This window comes from Pleuronectes platessa, chromosome 5 (assembly GCF_947347685.1).
Source record: "Pleuronectes platessa chromosome 5, fPlePla1.1, whole genome shotgun sequence".
In the NCBI taxonomy this organism is placed as follows: Eukaryota; Metazoa; Chordata; class Actinopteri; order Pleuronectiformes; family Pleuronectidae; genus Pleuronectes; species Pleuronectes platessa.
This window is the reverse complement of record NC_070630.1, coordinates 10,075,812-10,094,565: the sequence shown is the minus strand read 5'-3', so window position 1 is coordinate 10,094,565 and position 18,754 is coordinate 10,075,812. Positions and strand designations below refer to the sequence as shown.

At 43.7% G+C, this 18,754-nt stretch overlaps 1 protein-coding gene across 1 annotated transcript in view; it reads right to left on the bottom strand.

The window, feature by feature from the left end:
• schip1 (schwannomin interacting protein 1) overlaps nt 1–18,754 on the bottom strand; it is a 210,585-nt gene that overhangs the window by 135,801 nt on the left and 56,030 nt on the right. The window contains exons 6-8 of the mRNA XM_053422868.1: nt 6,880–6,944; nt 6,536–6,607; nt 5,669–5,804 (exon numbers count right to left, since the gene is read on the bottom strand). Of these exons, the coding sequence (XP_053278843.1) occupies nt 5,669–5,804; nt 6,536–6,607; nt 6,880–6,944 (273 nt within the window). The remainder of the gene's footprint in view (nt 1–5,668; nt 5,805–6,535; nt 6,608–6,879; nt 6,945–18,754) is intronic.

Sequence of the window (18,754 nt, the reverse complement as noted above, 5' to 3'; positions counted from 1 at the left end):
CAATACCTCGACTGGTGTGTCAGGGCAGCCCCCTATGCATCCAGCCAGGGCTGTCACTCTCGCCGCCCGGCCCACCTCCGCCACAGCAGGGGCCCCCCCCCGACGCACCCCCACCTGCACTGCTGCCACATACTGTAAATCGTATCTATGGGTGAGCCATTGTGACAAGAGGGATTATGTTGATTAAACATGCAGCCTTGAAAACCAAACCCGGAATAAGAAGGAGTATAATCCCACGTGTAGGCTGCCTTCTCAATCAATGAAGGAAGAAAAATGATTAAACGCAGAATTTGCATCCAATAATCTCAAACTAATTCAAGGGGATTCTTAATTGCAAGACCTAGGCTCTTCTTTTTGTATCGTCCGCAGTATTACAGTAACAGGATTGGGAAAATCATCGGCTCCAGTAACACCCATCCTCTAGTGGCGATGAGACTGCAGGGAGATGGCATTCATTTCCAAAGCCTTATTTGGCATTTGCATAATTCCCATGATTCATCACAGGGATGTCCAGGTCCACAGAAGAAGAGAGGTGGGAAAAGCTATTAGGAAAAAAGACATTGCCGGGAATAGGGACAACATGTAATAGCCGACTTCATAGCTGGCGCTGTAATGATAATCAGATCTCCTGTTTCCTTGATACAGTGCACACAGCAAAGAGCCTTGTGTCTATGGAAACAGACATTTCATACAAAGTCTATACTTAATTACTCCTGACATTATCTGCACCATCAAAGCACCAGTTATTGATCCCTTTTTTTAAAAAGTGCTTTAATAATCTCGATCTGTGCACTTTTTCATTTTTACAAGGGTGTTTACTCCACTCAAGACTATTACATTTGCTTTGAGGTTTCCATTTAACCCCCATTAAAAGTTTTTGGAGGAGTGTTCCCTCATTTATCTGAAAATGTAATTAGAGGATAAACCCATTGAGATGCACAATCTCGTATTCAAAGGGATCCTTTCCTATTAGCAAACAGGGATCACAGGATACGGTCCAGATTGCAGTGCTTTGTGATTTTTAACTACTAACAAAAGTTGACCAATTTGACATTGACAATGGTTTAGATTCATTATTCTAACATGATGTTTGATTTTTAACTCATCAGTAGCAAACCAATCGGCCGTAATAAGCGCACATGCCTCAGATGAGGCCCAACAGTCCTCGTAAATTCAATCAAGCTGCACCAAATAAATATTTTCTCATCTCAATCCAGGCATAAAATTCATAAACATAACCATCTTTGGTAACTATTTGATTCTAGCCTAACAGGAGGTGGCATTGAAGCTCCTTCCTTTCCGTTGGTTGACTACTTGAAGATTTGTCCACTGCCCTTTGTCCACCTGTCGCTGTTCCACCATGAGGTGAATGTACAGTAAATACAGCAGAATGAGGGCATGATGAGCCTGAGGGGAAGGCATTCATACATTCACAATGCTGAGGCCCTGAGTGTATTAATAACCATTCCACTGCCATGACACAATGTGTGACCTTTCACTGTACGAGTCAGCCTTTCATTACTATAGACGGTGAATAGAAAAGACTGTGAGGATTAAAATTATGCAAGTTCAGCGAAGGAAACAATTTGCGCCCTGTACTGGATTAAATGGGTGAAAAAGAAGGTGAAGGGTTAAATGGGTCTGTGCAGCCTGTTGGCTCAGTAATCTGCTGAAGTGCTAACGCTTGGTGTAATTTTGAGCCGGCTACAGAAAAGTCATTTCAGGACGCAGACCCACAGCCTGTGGTAGCACAGTTTTATTACCATGGAGTCAATTTATACTACTTGTATTGTACATTAAAAGTAGACATACAACAGCTAGAAAAAAAAATGCTTTGCAGAACCAGAATTCATCTCTCCTGCCAGGCTTCCGTAGCTGCTGCTGCAGCTGCATGACCTGATACAGTCAAGAGAACCGGAGGTGGGCGAGTAAGTGATGAAGAGACAGAGAGCCAGAGGGAGAGGGACATTAAAATAAGAAAGAGAAAGGAAAAAAATAAATAAACTATAACATGTCAGAAAAAGAGGAGGAGAGGAATGTTAAGAAAGAGTAGATGGAGAGAGAGAGAGAGAGAGAGAGAGAGAGAGAGAGAGAGAGAGAGAGAGAGAGAGAGAGAGAGAGGCAGAGATGGAGAAGTATGACAGCTGGCAGACGGGGCTGTGCTGCTCTGCTCGGCCCAGTCTCAGTGCACCTTGGCAGACCAGATGGACGAACCTGCCCTGTGTGCCCTTCATCAGCCGACACGCACACTGACTTGCACAGTAACACACAACCACACATACTCACACTGCTCTCTCTTTATATATATCTATATATGTGTATATATCGACAACAGGTCTGATCATTCCCCGGGAAGAGCAAAAAAGAAAGAAAAAGTCCTCTATGATACAGGATCTCCCTCTAGTGTGAAAACTCAGGAACTACATCATTCAGCACCAGGGCAGTGGACAGCTCCCAATCCCCAAAGGATAAACAGCCAGTAAACTGAGTGGAGGCGGGGCCATCCTCACAATCCAGAATTAAAATGCTGCAACTTTTTTATTGCTAAAAAAATAGGAACATCTTAGGTTTGTTTTTGTCGCCATTTCTCGAGGGATTTAGAAAATAAAAAACCTTCAGCCGGCCCCTTATTGATTGATGTGTGGTTATAAAAAGACATCTATCATGTAGACAGTCTGAAATTGAGGCTGTAGTGGCTTGTGTGTCAATGTGCCTTTGTCAATGTGTTTGCGTGCATGTGTGTGTGTGTGTGTGTGCTCTCTCCTCTGTGTTGTGCATGTGTGTGTGTGCTCGTAGGTGGTCAGTGGGGGGTTTTGACAGCGTACAGTATTATGAAACAATAAAATTTAGACAGCTGATTCATATCTGGGCATAAAAGTCAGAGTTTTGTTAGGTTCCCCTTTAATGAAACCCATAATTTCTGCCTCCCTGCATCGGGGTTGCCACGGAGCGGAGTGATCGATCACAGAGAGAAATATCGAGAGCCGCTCTGCTTCTACTGGATTGCCATGGTGATGAGTGACCTGACTTACAGTGTGAAGGGATCATTAACGCAGCAAAGAGTCGCATGTAAACTGACACACACACACACACACACACACACACACACACACACACACACACACACACACACACACACACACACACACACACAGCTGAGAGCGGTAAACTCATCAGTCTTGAAAACACACGACGGCGAAAGAAACAGGTTGAAAGTTAGATTGACATGTGAAATACACACACACACATGGTCACACACACATGGTCACACACACACACACACATGGTCACACACACACACACATACATGTCAAGACTGATGTTACAGGCACAAAGGTTACAAATTCAATCACTTTAGAGATGACGGCCACATCACTGCGTCTCAGGAAAATAGGACTATCCTTGTGTTTCTGTGTGTGTGTGTGTGTATGTGTGTTTGTGTGTGTGTGTGTGCATTCATGCATAGAATGCCATTTATGTATAGACTCAAAATGAGAATGCATGTCGCCGGGTGAAAAGAAATGAAACGGTTAGAAATTCAAACAGGGAGGAGCTGTCACATCCAGTAGGAGAAAGAAAAACATTATTGTAAAGAAAGGACAATCATATAAAAGAGAGAGAGAGAGCTGAGACTGATTTTATGTGGACTGTTGCTATCAATCCCCAAAAATTAGAAGCCTTGAAATCACATGAGGAGAAGCTGAGCCTCTGTTTCCCACAAAGAGGAGCAGATCTACTGAATCAGCACATTTCACTGAACCAACATCTGTTTTTCATCTTCCTTTCCCCTCCACCGCTCTCTGTCTCCCTTGACCTTAGGGTCTCAACTCGCACACACACACACACAAGCACACACACACACACACACACACACACACACACACACACACACACACACACACACACACACACACACACACACACACACACACACACACACACACACACAAACACACTCTCTCTCTCCGTCTTTCATTGATGATATGCCCTTGTCAGCAGGTCTGAGTCACTGAGCTAAGCATTTCCTGGCCATCCCAAAGGATTTCCAACACATCCAACGTTAACGGCCTGATGATATAAGATCTACCACAACTGTGTTGACTTTCAGAAGCAAGCTAAAGACATACGTGTTCTGTCAGGCCCATGGCCAGCTCCTGCCCACACATCTTTCTTACTCTGTGCCTTTGGTGCATTGAAGAGATATGTATTTTTAGTTTAGTTGCCTGTAAAGCATGTTTCATTACTTTGTGTAAAATGTGCTGTACGAATACATTTTGGCTGATTGATTGATGTGGGTGTTTGTGTGTGTGTGTGTGTGTGTGTGTGTGTATTGTTACTTACACTTACATCTTTGTGAGGACCATTTTGAGCAGAGATTTAGCAGATGGAGATAAGTAATCGTTGTTTTAGCTTTAAGACTTGATTTTAGCGTTTGGTTCGGGGACGATACATTTAAACACCCGGATGTGTTGTAGGCACAGGCACAGATTTATATATTTCTCCCTCTGTTACATTAAATGCCCCAAAAGGGTGAAGGTAAGGGTTAGGGGACTGGGTGGGGTTTGGGGTATATACCAATAAAGAGGTATATGAATTAGTAAGTTCAGTGTGTATGTTTGCATAGTCTTATTTTCAAGTGTTTCATGTGCTGGGTAGGGGTTAGAATCAGGTTTAAGGAGGTTCTGCGTTTAGATTTGATGGTGAGGGTAAGGGACTAGGGAATGTATTTATAACCAATGAGTGTCCTCTATAATATATGAGTACAAGTGTGTGTGTGTGTGTGTGTGTGTGTGTGTGTGTGTGTGTGTGTGTGTGTATAAACCATAAACATAACTTACGGCATTAACTGTGTATCCACAACTTCGCTTCCACTTCTCACATCATGTTACTGTAAACCCCACAGAGCTCTGATATTTCTTCTCCTTCTCCTCACTAATAAACCAATCGCCCCCCCTTCATCCAAGGGAATCCAAATCAAACAGTCTCCTTCAGTGTAAAAGCTTTTCTCTGAACTGATTGAGTGGACAAGTACCACCTAAGTGTGCTCACACAGGGAACTCTCCCGGCTGTCTCTGAGATTTAACCTGCCTGTTGACTCCAGGCTCAGAGATTAGGAGAGGAGTGTACACACACTTGCTATTCAGTCGGAGGGCTGCAGCCGACGTCGGTACAGAATTATAATGACCGGGAGACGCAGGAAAGAAAATCCCGGGGATTTACTGCGATCTGGTTAAATGAAGGGAAGATGTGCTTAATGGGAATGGCTGTTCCACCGCTACTGCTGCTACTTCGAGAGAGAGAGAGAGAGAGAGAGAGAGAGAGAGAGAGAGAGAGAGAGAGAGAGAGAGAGAGAGAGAGTGTATATCAGAACCAATCCTGTTATATTGACTCTCTGCTCCCAAAGAAGACGCAGGTTGTGAGGGTGCACACTGAGGAAATCAGCTGAGTGATACTGCCCCCTTCTGGCAGGAATTAATATCTCCCATATTCAGCATGTAAAGCAGCACAAAACTCCAAACACACACAGAATAATTTAAACAGGTGACGCACAAATATTATAATAGCTGCCAAAGCCAACACATGTCCATGACCACATCCCCAGGAGCACTGGCAGCCACGGCATTGTCCGAGCACTTTGACTTTGGAAGGGAAGTGATGTTTGACTTACTGGGGTGCTGCCATCTGACAGAGTCGCCATGCTGATTGACATGCTCATCTTGTCAGAGGAGGAGAGGGAGGGCGGGGACGGGCTCCTTTTCTCCGCTTCCTGTCTCTGCAGGAAGTCACGCCAGGCCCGCTGGATACTGCAACACCGAAGAAGAGGCAACGTATAAACACAGGGACATTTTGTAAATGCATTGCCTGTACTGCTATAATGACAACATAACACACAATATGTCATTTCTGCCTCTAGGGGGTCTCTAAGTCAAAACAATAACAAAAGACGTGTGAAACAGTGTGGGATCCTGGGAGTTGTTGTCTTCACCACGATGACAGATGAAAATATACATGAATCCACTCAGGCACATCTTATGTTCACGGATGAAGATACAGCATTAAAGTTTTATTCACCTTATGCAACTAAAGAAATTGGGGATTACTCTGTTTTTCAGTGTTTTAAAATTTCGGTTAATGTAAGTACATTAAAATAAACCACATAGGTGTAGTTGTTTTTAAACATTCTATCGGTTAAATTGATATATTTTATATCTTTAAGGAAGGTTTGTTTATTTGAGAATCAGTCAGAAGACGGGATTTTATTTGAAGTATGTGACCCTTTACATTGAAGCAATGTTTAGATAGTTTGTCTAAGAGGAAAGATTGGCAAAAAGTCAGAAGGTCTTATTTTCTCTAAGATGTTTTGCAAATCTTGTGAAATGTCATCTAAAATATAAAGATCAGAACTACTATGGTAAGAAATACATAAATCAAGTACTCAAAGAGGAAGCTTTCTATTTAATTGGATAAACTTTATATAATCAAATAAAAAAAACATCATTACTCCTCTTTAGCCAGAGATAAAACACAAACTCACATGAACACCTTGTTCTCAATTTGCAGCATGTTGATATTGATGTTGTTATCCAGGTCCATGGTCAGGTGATTACTGACCCAGGAGAGATAGGGGGGGGGGGGGGGGGGGGGGGAGTAGGGGACATTCAGAGGACACACACACGCACACACACACACAAACACACACACACACACAGGTCCAATCTCAGTCAGGGTCATCAGTAATTAAACAGCAATAGCTTGGAAACATCTGCAGGGAAATCGGCTTCTACATCAGCCGGCTGCGCATTCTGTCTCTGTGTTGTGTGTTCATTGTGTGTGTGTGCTTGTTTGTGTGCTTGTTTGTGTGCTTGTGTGTAAACTCACCTCTGCAGCTGGAAACCTCCTTCATTAACATGCTTGAAGTCACTCTGGAGGCCCTCCAGCTGCTCCTGTGAGAGAGAGACAGGAGAAGGGACAAACAGAGAGACAAAGGAACAGAAAGAAGAGAAGAGTTGACTTCTGTGAAATGTGGCTTTGGTGCAGATACACAGTCTTTCACAGAATAAGGACCCCCCCCCCCCCCCCACACCCCCCATGTGTGTGTGTGTTCCAGTGTTAGGGAATCTTTGGCAGATGTGTGATCATTGTGCTGAGCTCAGAAACCCCTGCAGCAAGTGGTTCGACAGCATTTTGGCTCAGATGGATGTTTTCTAATGTAGCCAGTGAAGTAAACTTGAGAAGAACTCTGCCGAAATGCTGCCTCAGCGTTTTTCCAAGCATTTGGCCCCCGAAGCACGGAGTGGGTCGGAGAGGAAAGTCAAACAGAAAGAGACAGTGAAGGCAGGGGAGACGCAGCAGGACATAATTCATAAACTGTGGCCCAGGTGTTGTACAGATGTGGCTGACGCGCTGAAGATTAGAGCAGTGAAACTTTACGCTTTCGCTAAAATGACTTTCAGCTCGGCTCTCCCCCTCCTCGCCTGCTGCTCTCCTCCTCCTCCTCCTCCTCCTCCTCCTCCCCTCGACTCCATCCTTGTGCTTTAATGGTGCTGTGTAATGAGGACAGACCTGCCGCTACATAATTGAGCAAACTAATTCAATTACAAGGGAGCAACAAAGTTTAAGTGGAGCAGTTCTTCCTGATGAGCCAGGAGGGTCACATCAGGGCGCCGAGCAGCTACACATTGGTCTGTGTGTGTGTATGTGTGTGTGCGTGTGTGTGTGTGTGTGTGAGTGTGTGTGTGTGTGTGTGTGTGTGTGTGTGTGTGTGTGTGTGTGTGTGTGTGTGTGTGTGTGTGTGTGTGTGTGTGTTATCGGTGAAACCGGCAAAACTCCACATTTCAATTTGACCTAGTGTGTGATTGTCCCTTTACGTCATGTAGCATTGCATCTTTTGCATGTCATCCATCTTTGCATTATCTTTACTGCTTATGCTTTGAGCGTCACATGGAGCTGGAGCCAATCTGAGATAAGAAGAGGGTTTATACACCTTGGACACATAAACATTCACATCCACTGTCAATTTAGAGTCTCCAACTAACCTAACCCCAATCTGCATGTCTTTAACTGTGGCAGCAGTGTATCGGTGCCCTCTTGTGTCTAAACCCTTATCATAGTGTTTCTTTAATATGTAAATCGAGACATTTTCTTTGTTGTTTGCCTCACCTTTAAACTTTTGTAATCTTATTTCAAACTTTTTGGCCAAATAAATAAACATTTATATATATTTTTTATGTTCCCCCTCCCTTCTTGAGCTAAGCGTTGTAGCACCGACGAAAACCCAGTGAGAAACAAGGAGGACAATGAAAACCCACTGCAAACAGAGCCGCCCGCAATTTCCATATTTCCATAAAGAAAGAATAAATTACACCAGTATCAAATATTTTTTCCCATAAAAAGGTCTACTTTGTTTGTCCATTTTCATGGTGTCGGGCAGTGTTTGTCTTTTCTCGATGCTCCGCCACCCAGAAGGAACAAGCAGCTCATTAGACAGAATCAAGGACTCGGACTGGTGATCAATGATTGTGCAAGGAGCTGTTTTTTCATCTGTTTACATCTGTTTGTTTTTCCCTTTCAATTTTCCCTCTGATTCAAGGAGAATCTGTGAAAGTGTAGATGTGGCTCGACTGTGAAATCCCTTCTGAACTTTCTTCTGCTTTTCGAGTCAATGTCACCTCAGCTTTTCCAAATCCCTCCCTAATGCAATCCTGGACCGACAGCTGTCTCTCCTTTATTCAGTCCTCTCACCCACGCGCACACAGCCAGTCACAGACTCTTAAAGAGACTTTACAAAGTGCCATTCGGGAGTTTTGAGACAGACAGGATGAAAAGGAAAAAGCAAAAGTAAGAGGCACAGAGAGAGAAGACACTACATGAAAGACACTAAAATAACTTAAAGTCAGAGATGCCGAGGAAAAGACTCGAGCAGCGAGAGAGACAACAGACGCGGCTGACAGTGATGGAGAGATAAGCCGAGTACAAACAAGGAGGGAAGATGTGTGCGTCTGTGTGTGTTTGATTGTGAGGTTGTGGGTAATGGAGTTGCTGGGAGACTGAATGAGCCGATCATTTCAATTTCCCATCCCGGGTTACTGATGACCCTGTCACAGGTTCTGGCCAGACAAACTATTAGCCCATCTCAGACGCACAAACACACTTTCAACCCGACACCAGCACAAACACACACGGAAGGAATACAAATTAGCCCATCGGGGAAAACGTGCACATATTGGTGCTTTAAAGACGACAGCACCTGCAGACACTCATGCACGGTTGAGCAAAATATTACACACACAAGCAGCTCCACTGGGTGTGTATCCTGGCCCATATAGGTTTTTATTTACTTCCCTTAAAACAAAGAGATAATAAGTCATTAGTTAGACCAACAAACATGGGGTTGAATATGTCATATCAATAAAAAATGATTATTACTGATTGTTATATAACTGATATGTATTACTAAGTATACTGAAAATCTGAGCCAAACCAACATGTTGCTGGGTTGTTAAACAAAAACAGAGACAGATACAAATATCTATTTTGGTAAAACATTCAAAGGGGACTATGCCAAATTCTACTGAAAAATAAAATCACTTTTGAATGGGCAACTTATTTGCTGACTCACATAACCCGGTATTCGCTCCTTTTCACAAATCATACAATATTTCACCAAATAAATCACATCTAGTTTTATTTAACATCCGATAATCAACCGTGTGCTATATGTGTCTCTTGCTCACGTAATTCACTACTTAAACAAAACCTTGACTTCAGCAGGACATTTACGAGCGTCTTAATACACCGCATTGATTTCAAAATCTATAGCTGTATACAGTTTGGGATTATTGAATACCAAAGCAAGGGGCTCTATGATTTTCTGTCAAGTGGACATATGTGGTTCCCGTTGAAAAGCCTTTTTCTTGAGCCATCCACACCTGTATCCGTCCGTCCCCGCCTCAGAGGAAATCCCCCGTCCTGCTTATGGAGAAGGAACACCGGAACAAGTACCGGGACATAAACCTGAGGTTTGCATAGTTTAGTGGTGGAGGGAACAGGAAATCTATAGTCATTTTGGGCTTTGGCAGTGCCAAGCAGGCTTGTATTGATTAGTGTATGCAAGTGTGTATGTGTGTGTGTGTGCGTTCTGGTGAGCGTGTGTGTCGGCGGATTTATGGTAGAGTCCGGCAGAGCAGAGCGAGGGGAGGAGAGAGAGAATGAGGTGGTGAGGGGACCTTGAACCTACAGGGCGCCCCACGACAACAGAGGAAATAGAGCCACTGACAACCACACGCAGACCCTGAACCCGGTCCCTCCATCCCTCCTTCACCCACTCCACCCATCTCTACCTCTTTCCTCCATCATCATCCTCCTCCCTTCAACTCTCCTTTCCAAAAATAATAAATGGACATGAGGCACACAGAGGAGATGAGATGAGAAAGCAGAGAATGAGGGCTGATTTGATCCCACTGTGAGAAACGCATTAGGGTTTGGGACAGGAATAAGGACGGATATAATAGAGCACAGTGGATCAATGTTTGTTTGGAAGATCTGTCTTATTATCTGAGGAGAAGACGAGTGCACATGATTTCACAGGCTGCTGCCCTCGTCCTTACACAACCCCATGGGAGGAATTCATGGAAAAGTTCTCAACCGACACACATGCTGTAAAATGGAGGCATCAGCTTCACTGTGGACTTCTGAAATCATTTCAACAAATTAAAAAAAGACATTGCAATGAGACCCTTTCCCTCAGCATTTTATGAAATTGATGATACAAAGGACTAATTAAAAACAATTCATCAAAGCCCTTAATGACATGTCGCAAATCCTCATAAAAAAATCTATTTTGCAATTTAACATAATTTTCTCTCTATCAAAACGTATAACTACAACATATTTTTCTCCAGCGCTACAGGAAGACAGTATCATTTCTTTTCCCATCTAATAGTTTTTGTTAAATGCTAAATGAGTTTATTTTGGTATTCTTAATCTTTTTTAAAAGAACTATTGACAGGATACATTGCTTGTCTATGGATAAACTCTCCTCACAAACCCATCAGAGGCTGCACTGAGCTCTCAACCTTCAAAACACTTCTCAAAACCCAGAACTGCCTTTTATTGTTGGATTGACATAATGTGTTATTATGTGTATTTTATGTTTATAGTGATTCACATTTATCTACTTTCACAGTTTTTGAATCCCATGTTAAGTGTCACTGAGCATTGCTACAAGTCGCGGTACCGATAAAATGTATTGTCATTATTATATTTCCAAAAAGCAGGTTGTCAGCACATCTGAATATCCTCCACACCAACCACTCACTGAAGAACGTGAGCTCTTGGTTTTATCCTGCAGCCGTACCTCACCTGCTCTACAAGGAGAACCGCTCTATGTAGAGCATCGCTCTTGATGCAGTGAACATTGACCGGCTGCCCTCTCTGCCGTTTCACTTCTTTACTACAACGTAAACTCCCACACGTCTGATAGGATCCCATGCTTTTTATACTGCTTATTGTTTTAATATTGTTTCTTTTAACAGTGTTATTGTCTTCAGTGCATCAGTTTCTTTTTTTATTCATCTTTTTTATTGTCCTGGAGTTGTGTGTGCACGGTGTGACGCTGCCGCTGTGTTATTATCTTGTTAATATAATCTTTTAAAAAGCTGCCGGCACATCACAGTTTTCATAATGGGGCTATAAAGAATGACCTAACCCGACTTGAATTGGAATGTGAGATTGCTGGTGTTTGAAAACCACATTATGATCAATCGTTATTATTTGTGTTTCTTTGAATTTTAGGTGGGGATTCATTCGTGTGGGGACTTACCCAAGAAAATAAAGATATATGTGTCAGAATAAATGCACCGTCCATGACGTTCAGGTCATATACTGTACAAATGGTAAATATTGATCTGATCTACATTAATGGGATGTGACTCATGACGTTGAGCATATTAGTGTCTTTCACAGGGATGATGAGGTCAGGAGACTTCTTTGTTGTATCGTGAATGAAGGTTAAAGATTTGTACAATGAGAAAAAAAAAGCTGCGTATAGATACACGGATAATAGGGGAGGGAGGGGGCAGAGTGATTGACGTCGTGAAGGGTTCGATGCCTCCGCTGCAGGGGACAGAGTGCGGGGGGGGGGGGGGGGGCGGGAGATAAAGACGCAGCACTTTGCAGAGACGGAGAGCGATTCGGGTTGAGAGTCCGCAAGAGAGCTGAGGAGGAAGGGAATATGAAAGTAGGCTGTTGGTTGGCAGTGAGAATAAAGGCTATGGAGGTGAAAGAACAAGCCTGTAGGCGCCGAGGAAATTAAACTGGACCGATGCCAAGCGACCGGCGAGAGAAACACCGAAAAGAGAGAAACGGCCTGCCTGGGAAACGGCCTTCATCGCTCCTGCACATTGGGGTGTAAATCTGTCCCGTGCACCTTCCGACTGAACCACACACACGTATTAACACTCACACACTTGATTTACATAACTGCTCCCGCTCTCCTAAACGCCCCCTTAACTCAGCTCAGGGGACGGACTGACAGACAAAGAGGGGAGCATACACACACTGTATCTCGAGAGCCCATAAAAACACACTTATTATCTATTTCTCCTCCGAGCTGCACTGTATTTCAAACTCCGTTGCTTTTCTGAGGTCAAAATCTTCTCCTTTTTCTCCCCTCAATGCCATATGTCTCCTTTGTATTCGGCTTTTCCTGTCTGCCTTGTATTCTTTCCACAGTCTCTCAGTCTGAGTTGGGTTTCCTCTTCAATAGTTGATGAGCTTCCTGATGTGAAAGTGCCGGCAACAGATACGTGGTCGTCGCTCCGTCGTCCTCCGGCAGTGTAGAACACGGGCCAGATGTGTTTGTTCTCCTGATGAACTCAATTAACTCGGGTACACAGTCTCCAGAAGTCTGCGCATGCTTTTATATCAGAGCCCGCACACACACACAAACACACACACACACACACACACACACACAATGCAGATCCTTTACTCAGTCTGCAGCATTATAATAATACTCTGTTACTCAAAGTCCTGCACAGAAATTCTTACTTAGGTAAAAGTGGGTATAAAAGTATATAAGTAACATAAAAGACCTCAATTAAAAAAAGATCCTTGTTAGTGTAACAAATTTAGGTTAAGTTATATTATAACATTATTATTATTATTGATGCATTAACGTATATGTAGCATTTTTTTGTGAGGAAAGGTCTCACCACTGAACTTGCTTAACATTCAAAGCCACATACACACATTCACACACACATACAGCACTACTATATGCTGCCACAGCAGAGCCATCAGAGGCTATTCGGGCGTCAGGATTTGGACTGGATGAGCCTTAGGGGATCGAACCATCAACCCTCTGGTTAGTGGACGGTCTGCCTTACTTCATGAGCATAGCAACTACAGCTGTCAAACAAATGTGTTTGAGTAAATAGTAAGAACAACGGTTCCCTCTCAATTGTCCAGTGAAGGATAAGTACACACAAGGTAACACAAAGTAGTGTGGGGGGGAGGGGGGGGATATGGTGCATTTCATCTCCTTGAACTAACAGCAATATGTCAGCCATTATCAAACAAACAAAGACAATCAGCCAAATAAACATTAACTTTGTCTCCCTACACGCATGGACTCTTTCTTTCTGGCTCAGTTGATCCACAGCCAAGTTCTCTCAACCTGATCCTGGAATAACCTTGAGACTGAGAGTAATTCCTTCCAGTCAAATTTCAGCCAAAAACCTGTCATGACCTGGTCCCGAGCTGATGGTAGCGTAACTGGTGTAAAAACCATCATACCATCTGCCAGACACACTCCCACCTCAGCCACCCACACACCCACACACAGGCTCCAGTGGACTTAGAGGCAGACTCTATCAGTCAAACCTCCCTCGGGTCCTTTGGCCCACCCAGCAGCCGACGCCATCTCTGCCATCACCCTCATATCGTCATTGCTCTCCTCTGCCACCGGGACACGAAGCTGTCAGTGCACAATGTCTTTGTGTGTGTGTGATTGCAAAAAAAGAACAAAGACAGGTGCTGTTATCTGTAGCCATTCCTGGCCAGACACTGTGTCTTCTGGCACCTGTGTGTGTGTGTGTGTGTGTGTGTGTGTGTGTGTGTGTGTGTGTGTGTGTGTGTGTGTGCGTGTGTGAGTCTGTGTGTGAGTTTGTGTGTGTGTGTGTGTGTGTGTGTGTGAGTCTGTGTGTGTGTGTGTGTGTGTGTGTGTGTATTTTCCAGTGTCCTTTGGGATTTGGTGTCCATACACTGGCAATGTTGTCCCTGAGTGACTCTGCAATCAGATCTGCTGGCACCCTGCCTTTGTGTGACACTCTGTTGTATGTACACACACACACACACACAAACACACACATAAACACGCGCAAGCACGCACACACACGCATGCATGCACGCACACATGCACGCACACACCCAGTATTTCAGGGAAAGTTGTTCTTTGTGTCACATGCGCTTATCAACAATGAATCATAAAGTGTTCCACTGTATGGTATAGAACTATGCATAATGTGTGTGTGTCTGTGTGTGTGCGTGTGTGTTGTTAGGGTCAAGAGTCAAAACATATGTTTCACTTATACTTGTCCGGTTTCTTTGTCGGTGTTGTCACCCGTAATAAATAACAGAATTTATTGCAACAGAGTAATAATACATTTTTGTATTTATAAAGTACATTAATGTAAAAGGAATTTGTATTAGTGAACAAACCGAGCACAACAGGAAGTACAGCTATCAAAAAAAAGATGATGTCATTGATACAAAAGAGAACCGGAGAGAACAAAGTAGAATCATTTGGGGAAAGTTGTTGTTTTCTACAGTGAAAGTATGTTTTCCATAGTACAACTTCCTGTCCTTGTTGCCTGCAGCAGTTCCCCTGTGTAGTTAGCGCTCCCCTCTCCCCCGGTGGGCCATAATCACAGCTGTAAAGCCAGCTGTTAACATGCCAGAACAAACACCCAGTAAAGCTCCTTTTATAACACCACTCAATACTACCTGTCCTCCACGGCGGCCGAGCAGAACACCGCTGTACCGAGGACTGCGCCGCTGGTGGGAGAGCGATATATATGCAAAGAGCTGAAAGTAAATGTATGCAACTATAAAGTTTCTTTTATTGGGCATTATGGCCAAAGGAGGGATCGGCATTGTTGCTTAATAAGACTGTAAAGGCGGTTGTGGAACGAGTAATAAAAGAGATGCAGAGTAAGGAACACTAGCTCCCTTTGCGGATTTTAGTTAGGGTTGGTATGATCCAATTATGTTTTTTTTGACGTGAGATTTATTAAGAGTTATATAAGCTCGCTACCAAGCACAGTAAATCGCAGGCTAGCGACGTTAAACTAATCCATTCTTGCTGCATGATGTGTTGACTGCGTTTATGTCGGTGCTAGCTGTTTACGTAGCTGTCAGCAAGAAAGTTTGCCAAGTCAGCATTGCTCAATCGGCTCACATGTTAATTACTTCAAATACGTACCTATTGTATTTACTACTTAAAGCCAAGTTTCATATAAAAAAAACAACAACAGTCAAATCAAGGTCAAACTTTAAGAAAACACCCAGGATTCAACACGTGTTCTTGTCAAGTCTCTACCTCTACGTAGGAAATCGGGATGTGTCTGTTTTTCTTCCTCTTGTCCTATGATGGTTTCACTTGAACTATTGACTACACCTCCCTCCCATGATTTCCCAAGGTACTGCTCCATTTACTGTAAGCTTCAAAAAGATGCGCGGAAAAAGAAACAGAATGAAGCCGAAGTATGGACAGTAGGCTGCGTCCATTGCCATGTACGTATCTAAAGTTGAGCACAAATGAGCATTAAGTGTCTTTTAACAGTCATTTTATAGTCCACGCTGTTAAAAATCTGTCACCTATAAACCCAAGCTGCAGGTGATGTCAGCTGATTTTTCTTGATTCTCCCCCAAAGCTACAGGACACTTTAAACAGTTTATCGAACCCTTGTGACTGTTAAATCTTAACATCTAAAATTGTCGAAAACCTTTAACAACAACAACAAACGGAGTGAAGGCCATCATGGTTTGACGACTGCTTCTTCACACTTGTTTTTCCCTGAGAAACTGGACACAAATAAACAGGAAACCTGTTTCCTGCACAATGTCTGTCATAAAACTATAAGTGTGCACGTCCACAAACACTCACTGACCCACACACACACACACACACACACACAAACGATTATAGCCTGGCTAGAGCTGTGAGTTAGAGCTGAGACTGCCCATTAGCGGCGGCCCCATCGCTGTGTCTGGCTTAATGAAGTAGAAAGCCAGAAGAAAGAGAAGACCTGCAGACCTGATTAATGAGCGGGGGGGGGGGGGGGGGGGGGGGGCAAACAAGATAGGAATATTGAGATGCAGACGAAGGGAAAGAATAGGGATCGGAAATACAGACAGAGACAACAAATGCGTAATCACAGGTAATGAAGTAAGAAGGGATGGACAGGGGGGTTGTGCTCGGTTTTTAATTGATCCATGTAAAGCGCTTACTTAGTCTTAATTCCTGGAACCTCTCTGCTAAACGCTCTCTTCTCAATGCTATCGCTCCATTCTCCTTCTTTGAGAGTCTTTTGAGGAATCTTTGCATGGTGGACTGTGGCTCTGCAGAAAGACTGGCTTACCTCTCCTCGACCCAGCAGGAAATGATTAAAGTCACGGTCCAGTTAACGGCTGGCCGCCCTCTGCCCTGTGGGCTTTCGGTGGAACCACCCACCTGTGCTGGCCCTTTTTCGAAATGCTAAGTGCCCGCACACACATACATGCATATACGCACAAACCCACAGATGAAGTCAGTCACCTGTGCAGGGGCATGCAGTGAGCATTAGGCATTGGCTGTGGCAGGCTCCATAGCTAAAGCTTGGCTATGCTCTAAAAAGCAGCAGCAGCAGGAATGGCACGGCAGGCTGGAGAGGCCGGCAGTGTGGGTGTTCATTACACCGCAGCACCATTCACCGGGAGAAACAAGGCCATAAAAGAAATTAATCTACCCATAAACACACCATTCCGCCTGTCCAACGCACCTACAAACACACGGGCATGACGGCGGGAGCAGCGAGGAGGGGAGGAGGGTGAGATGTACCTCTCGTTTCTCATGTCTCTCTCTCGCTCTGCCTCCCTCTCATTATCTCTCCCCGTCTCATTCCGTTTCTCTGAACTACTCAGATAAAGAGTAGCTCGAGAGATCTTAAGGTTTGTTTTTATCGGAAAAAGTCTTGCTATCTAAATCCTGCCAGTGCTAAGTCGTAGAGATAGCAGAAGGTGGGTAGAGAGGCTCACATCACACTGGCTACAGATCAGCACACTGAGCTCAGACGCAGCAGCCGGACCCAGATTTTTATTTTCTGTTTTTAAGTGTTGTGTCCTCACAGGTCTGGGACACTGTTTTGCACCATTCGTCTGTCTTCACCACCTACTGGCTTTGATTCCTATCCTTATTGATGGATGTGCACCAAGTCCATTAAACAATATTAACAGGGTTTTTTGTTTCTGTTGATGGAATTCAGGATAAGGATTTCTCATATTGTCCTGGGAGGTCATATCACCTACTGACTGGAGGATAAAAAAAAACTGAAAAACTGACACACAGAAAAAATAACAAATAGTGGAAAAGTGCTTCGCATAAAAACTAAAATATAATTTTAAATAATAAAAAAGAAAAATGTAGTAAATCCTTACTGTCATTTCATTTCATGGATAATAAAGTCAAATTATTGCCCATATTGGGAAAAGTGCCTGGTATCTATCTGGGGACCTGTTCATCTTTTTAAGTGATGTAAAACTGCCACATTATTGGCTTATGACCAAAAAAAGAAATGTAAATGTAATGCAATGCATCATGGGGGTGCAGTGGCTGGCACTGTCCCCTCTGTGGGTCTGTGTGTAGTTTGCTTCTTCTCCATGTGGCTGTAGGGCTTTTCTCTGTGTACTATGGCTTCCTCCCACCGTCAAGAGACATACGTACAGATTGGATGTTGTGTCAGGTTAAGTTAATTTGAAACTTTAAATTGTGTGTAGGGGTGAGGGTGAATGGTTGTAGTTCTGTGTATGTTGGTTGCTACCCTTAAAGCATGACCGGTAAAGAAAGGAAGGATGGTTGGATGGATAATTTAAAAAAACAAATTGATTATAGATTGTTGTAGATAGGTCACAGCTACTGAAGACCACGGGACCTTCTGCAAATGCTCACTTCATTTCTACCTCAGTTTTACCTGAAACATAGCATCTGTATTTTAAAGGCATCCCCACGAATCCCCAGATATTCTCCCACTGTAGAAGATTATTAGAGCACAATGAGAGTATCAGGCAGAGTATCTCATTTTCCTCTGCTAAGTATAATTAAGGAGCTTAAACATTACTGATACTGGTGTACAGTTAGAACTGAAGAATGTCCTTTCCTGCACTCATATCTGCTCCTCTCCTCTCCTCTCCTCTCCTCTCCTCTCCTCTCTTTCCGTTTCCGGTGTGAGTGAGTGGTGGTGGTGGAAGCGTGAGTGGCGCGGAGAATTTGAAATTGTACTGGGTTTGCCTGTTTCACCGGTATTCCTCTGGATTCTTTCTCTTTTCATGTCTGCATGAGGAGGTAAGCTCTTTTTCTTTAATATCGTTTTCAAGTAACAACCGAGAGACCGCGGGTTTGTCGGGGGTCTCTGGAGGAATGGCGTCCACGGAGACGCCACCTCCGTCACTCCGGCAGGGAGTTAGGATAGTCCCGCCGGGGGACAACGTTAGGGTG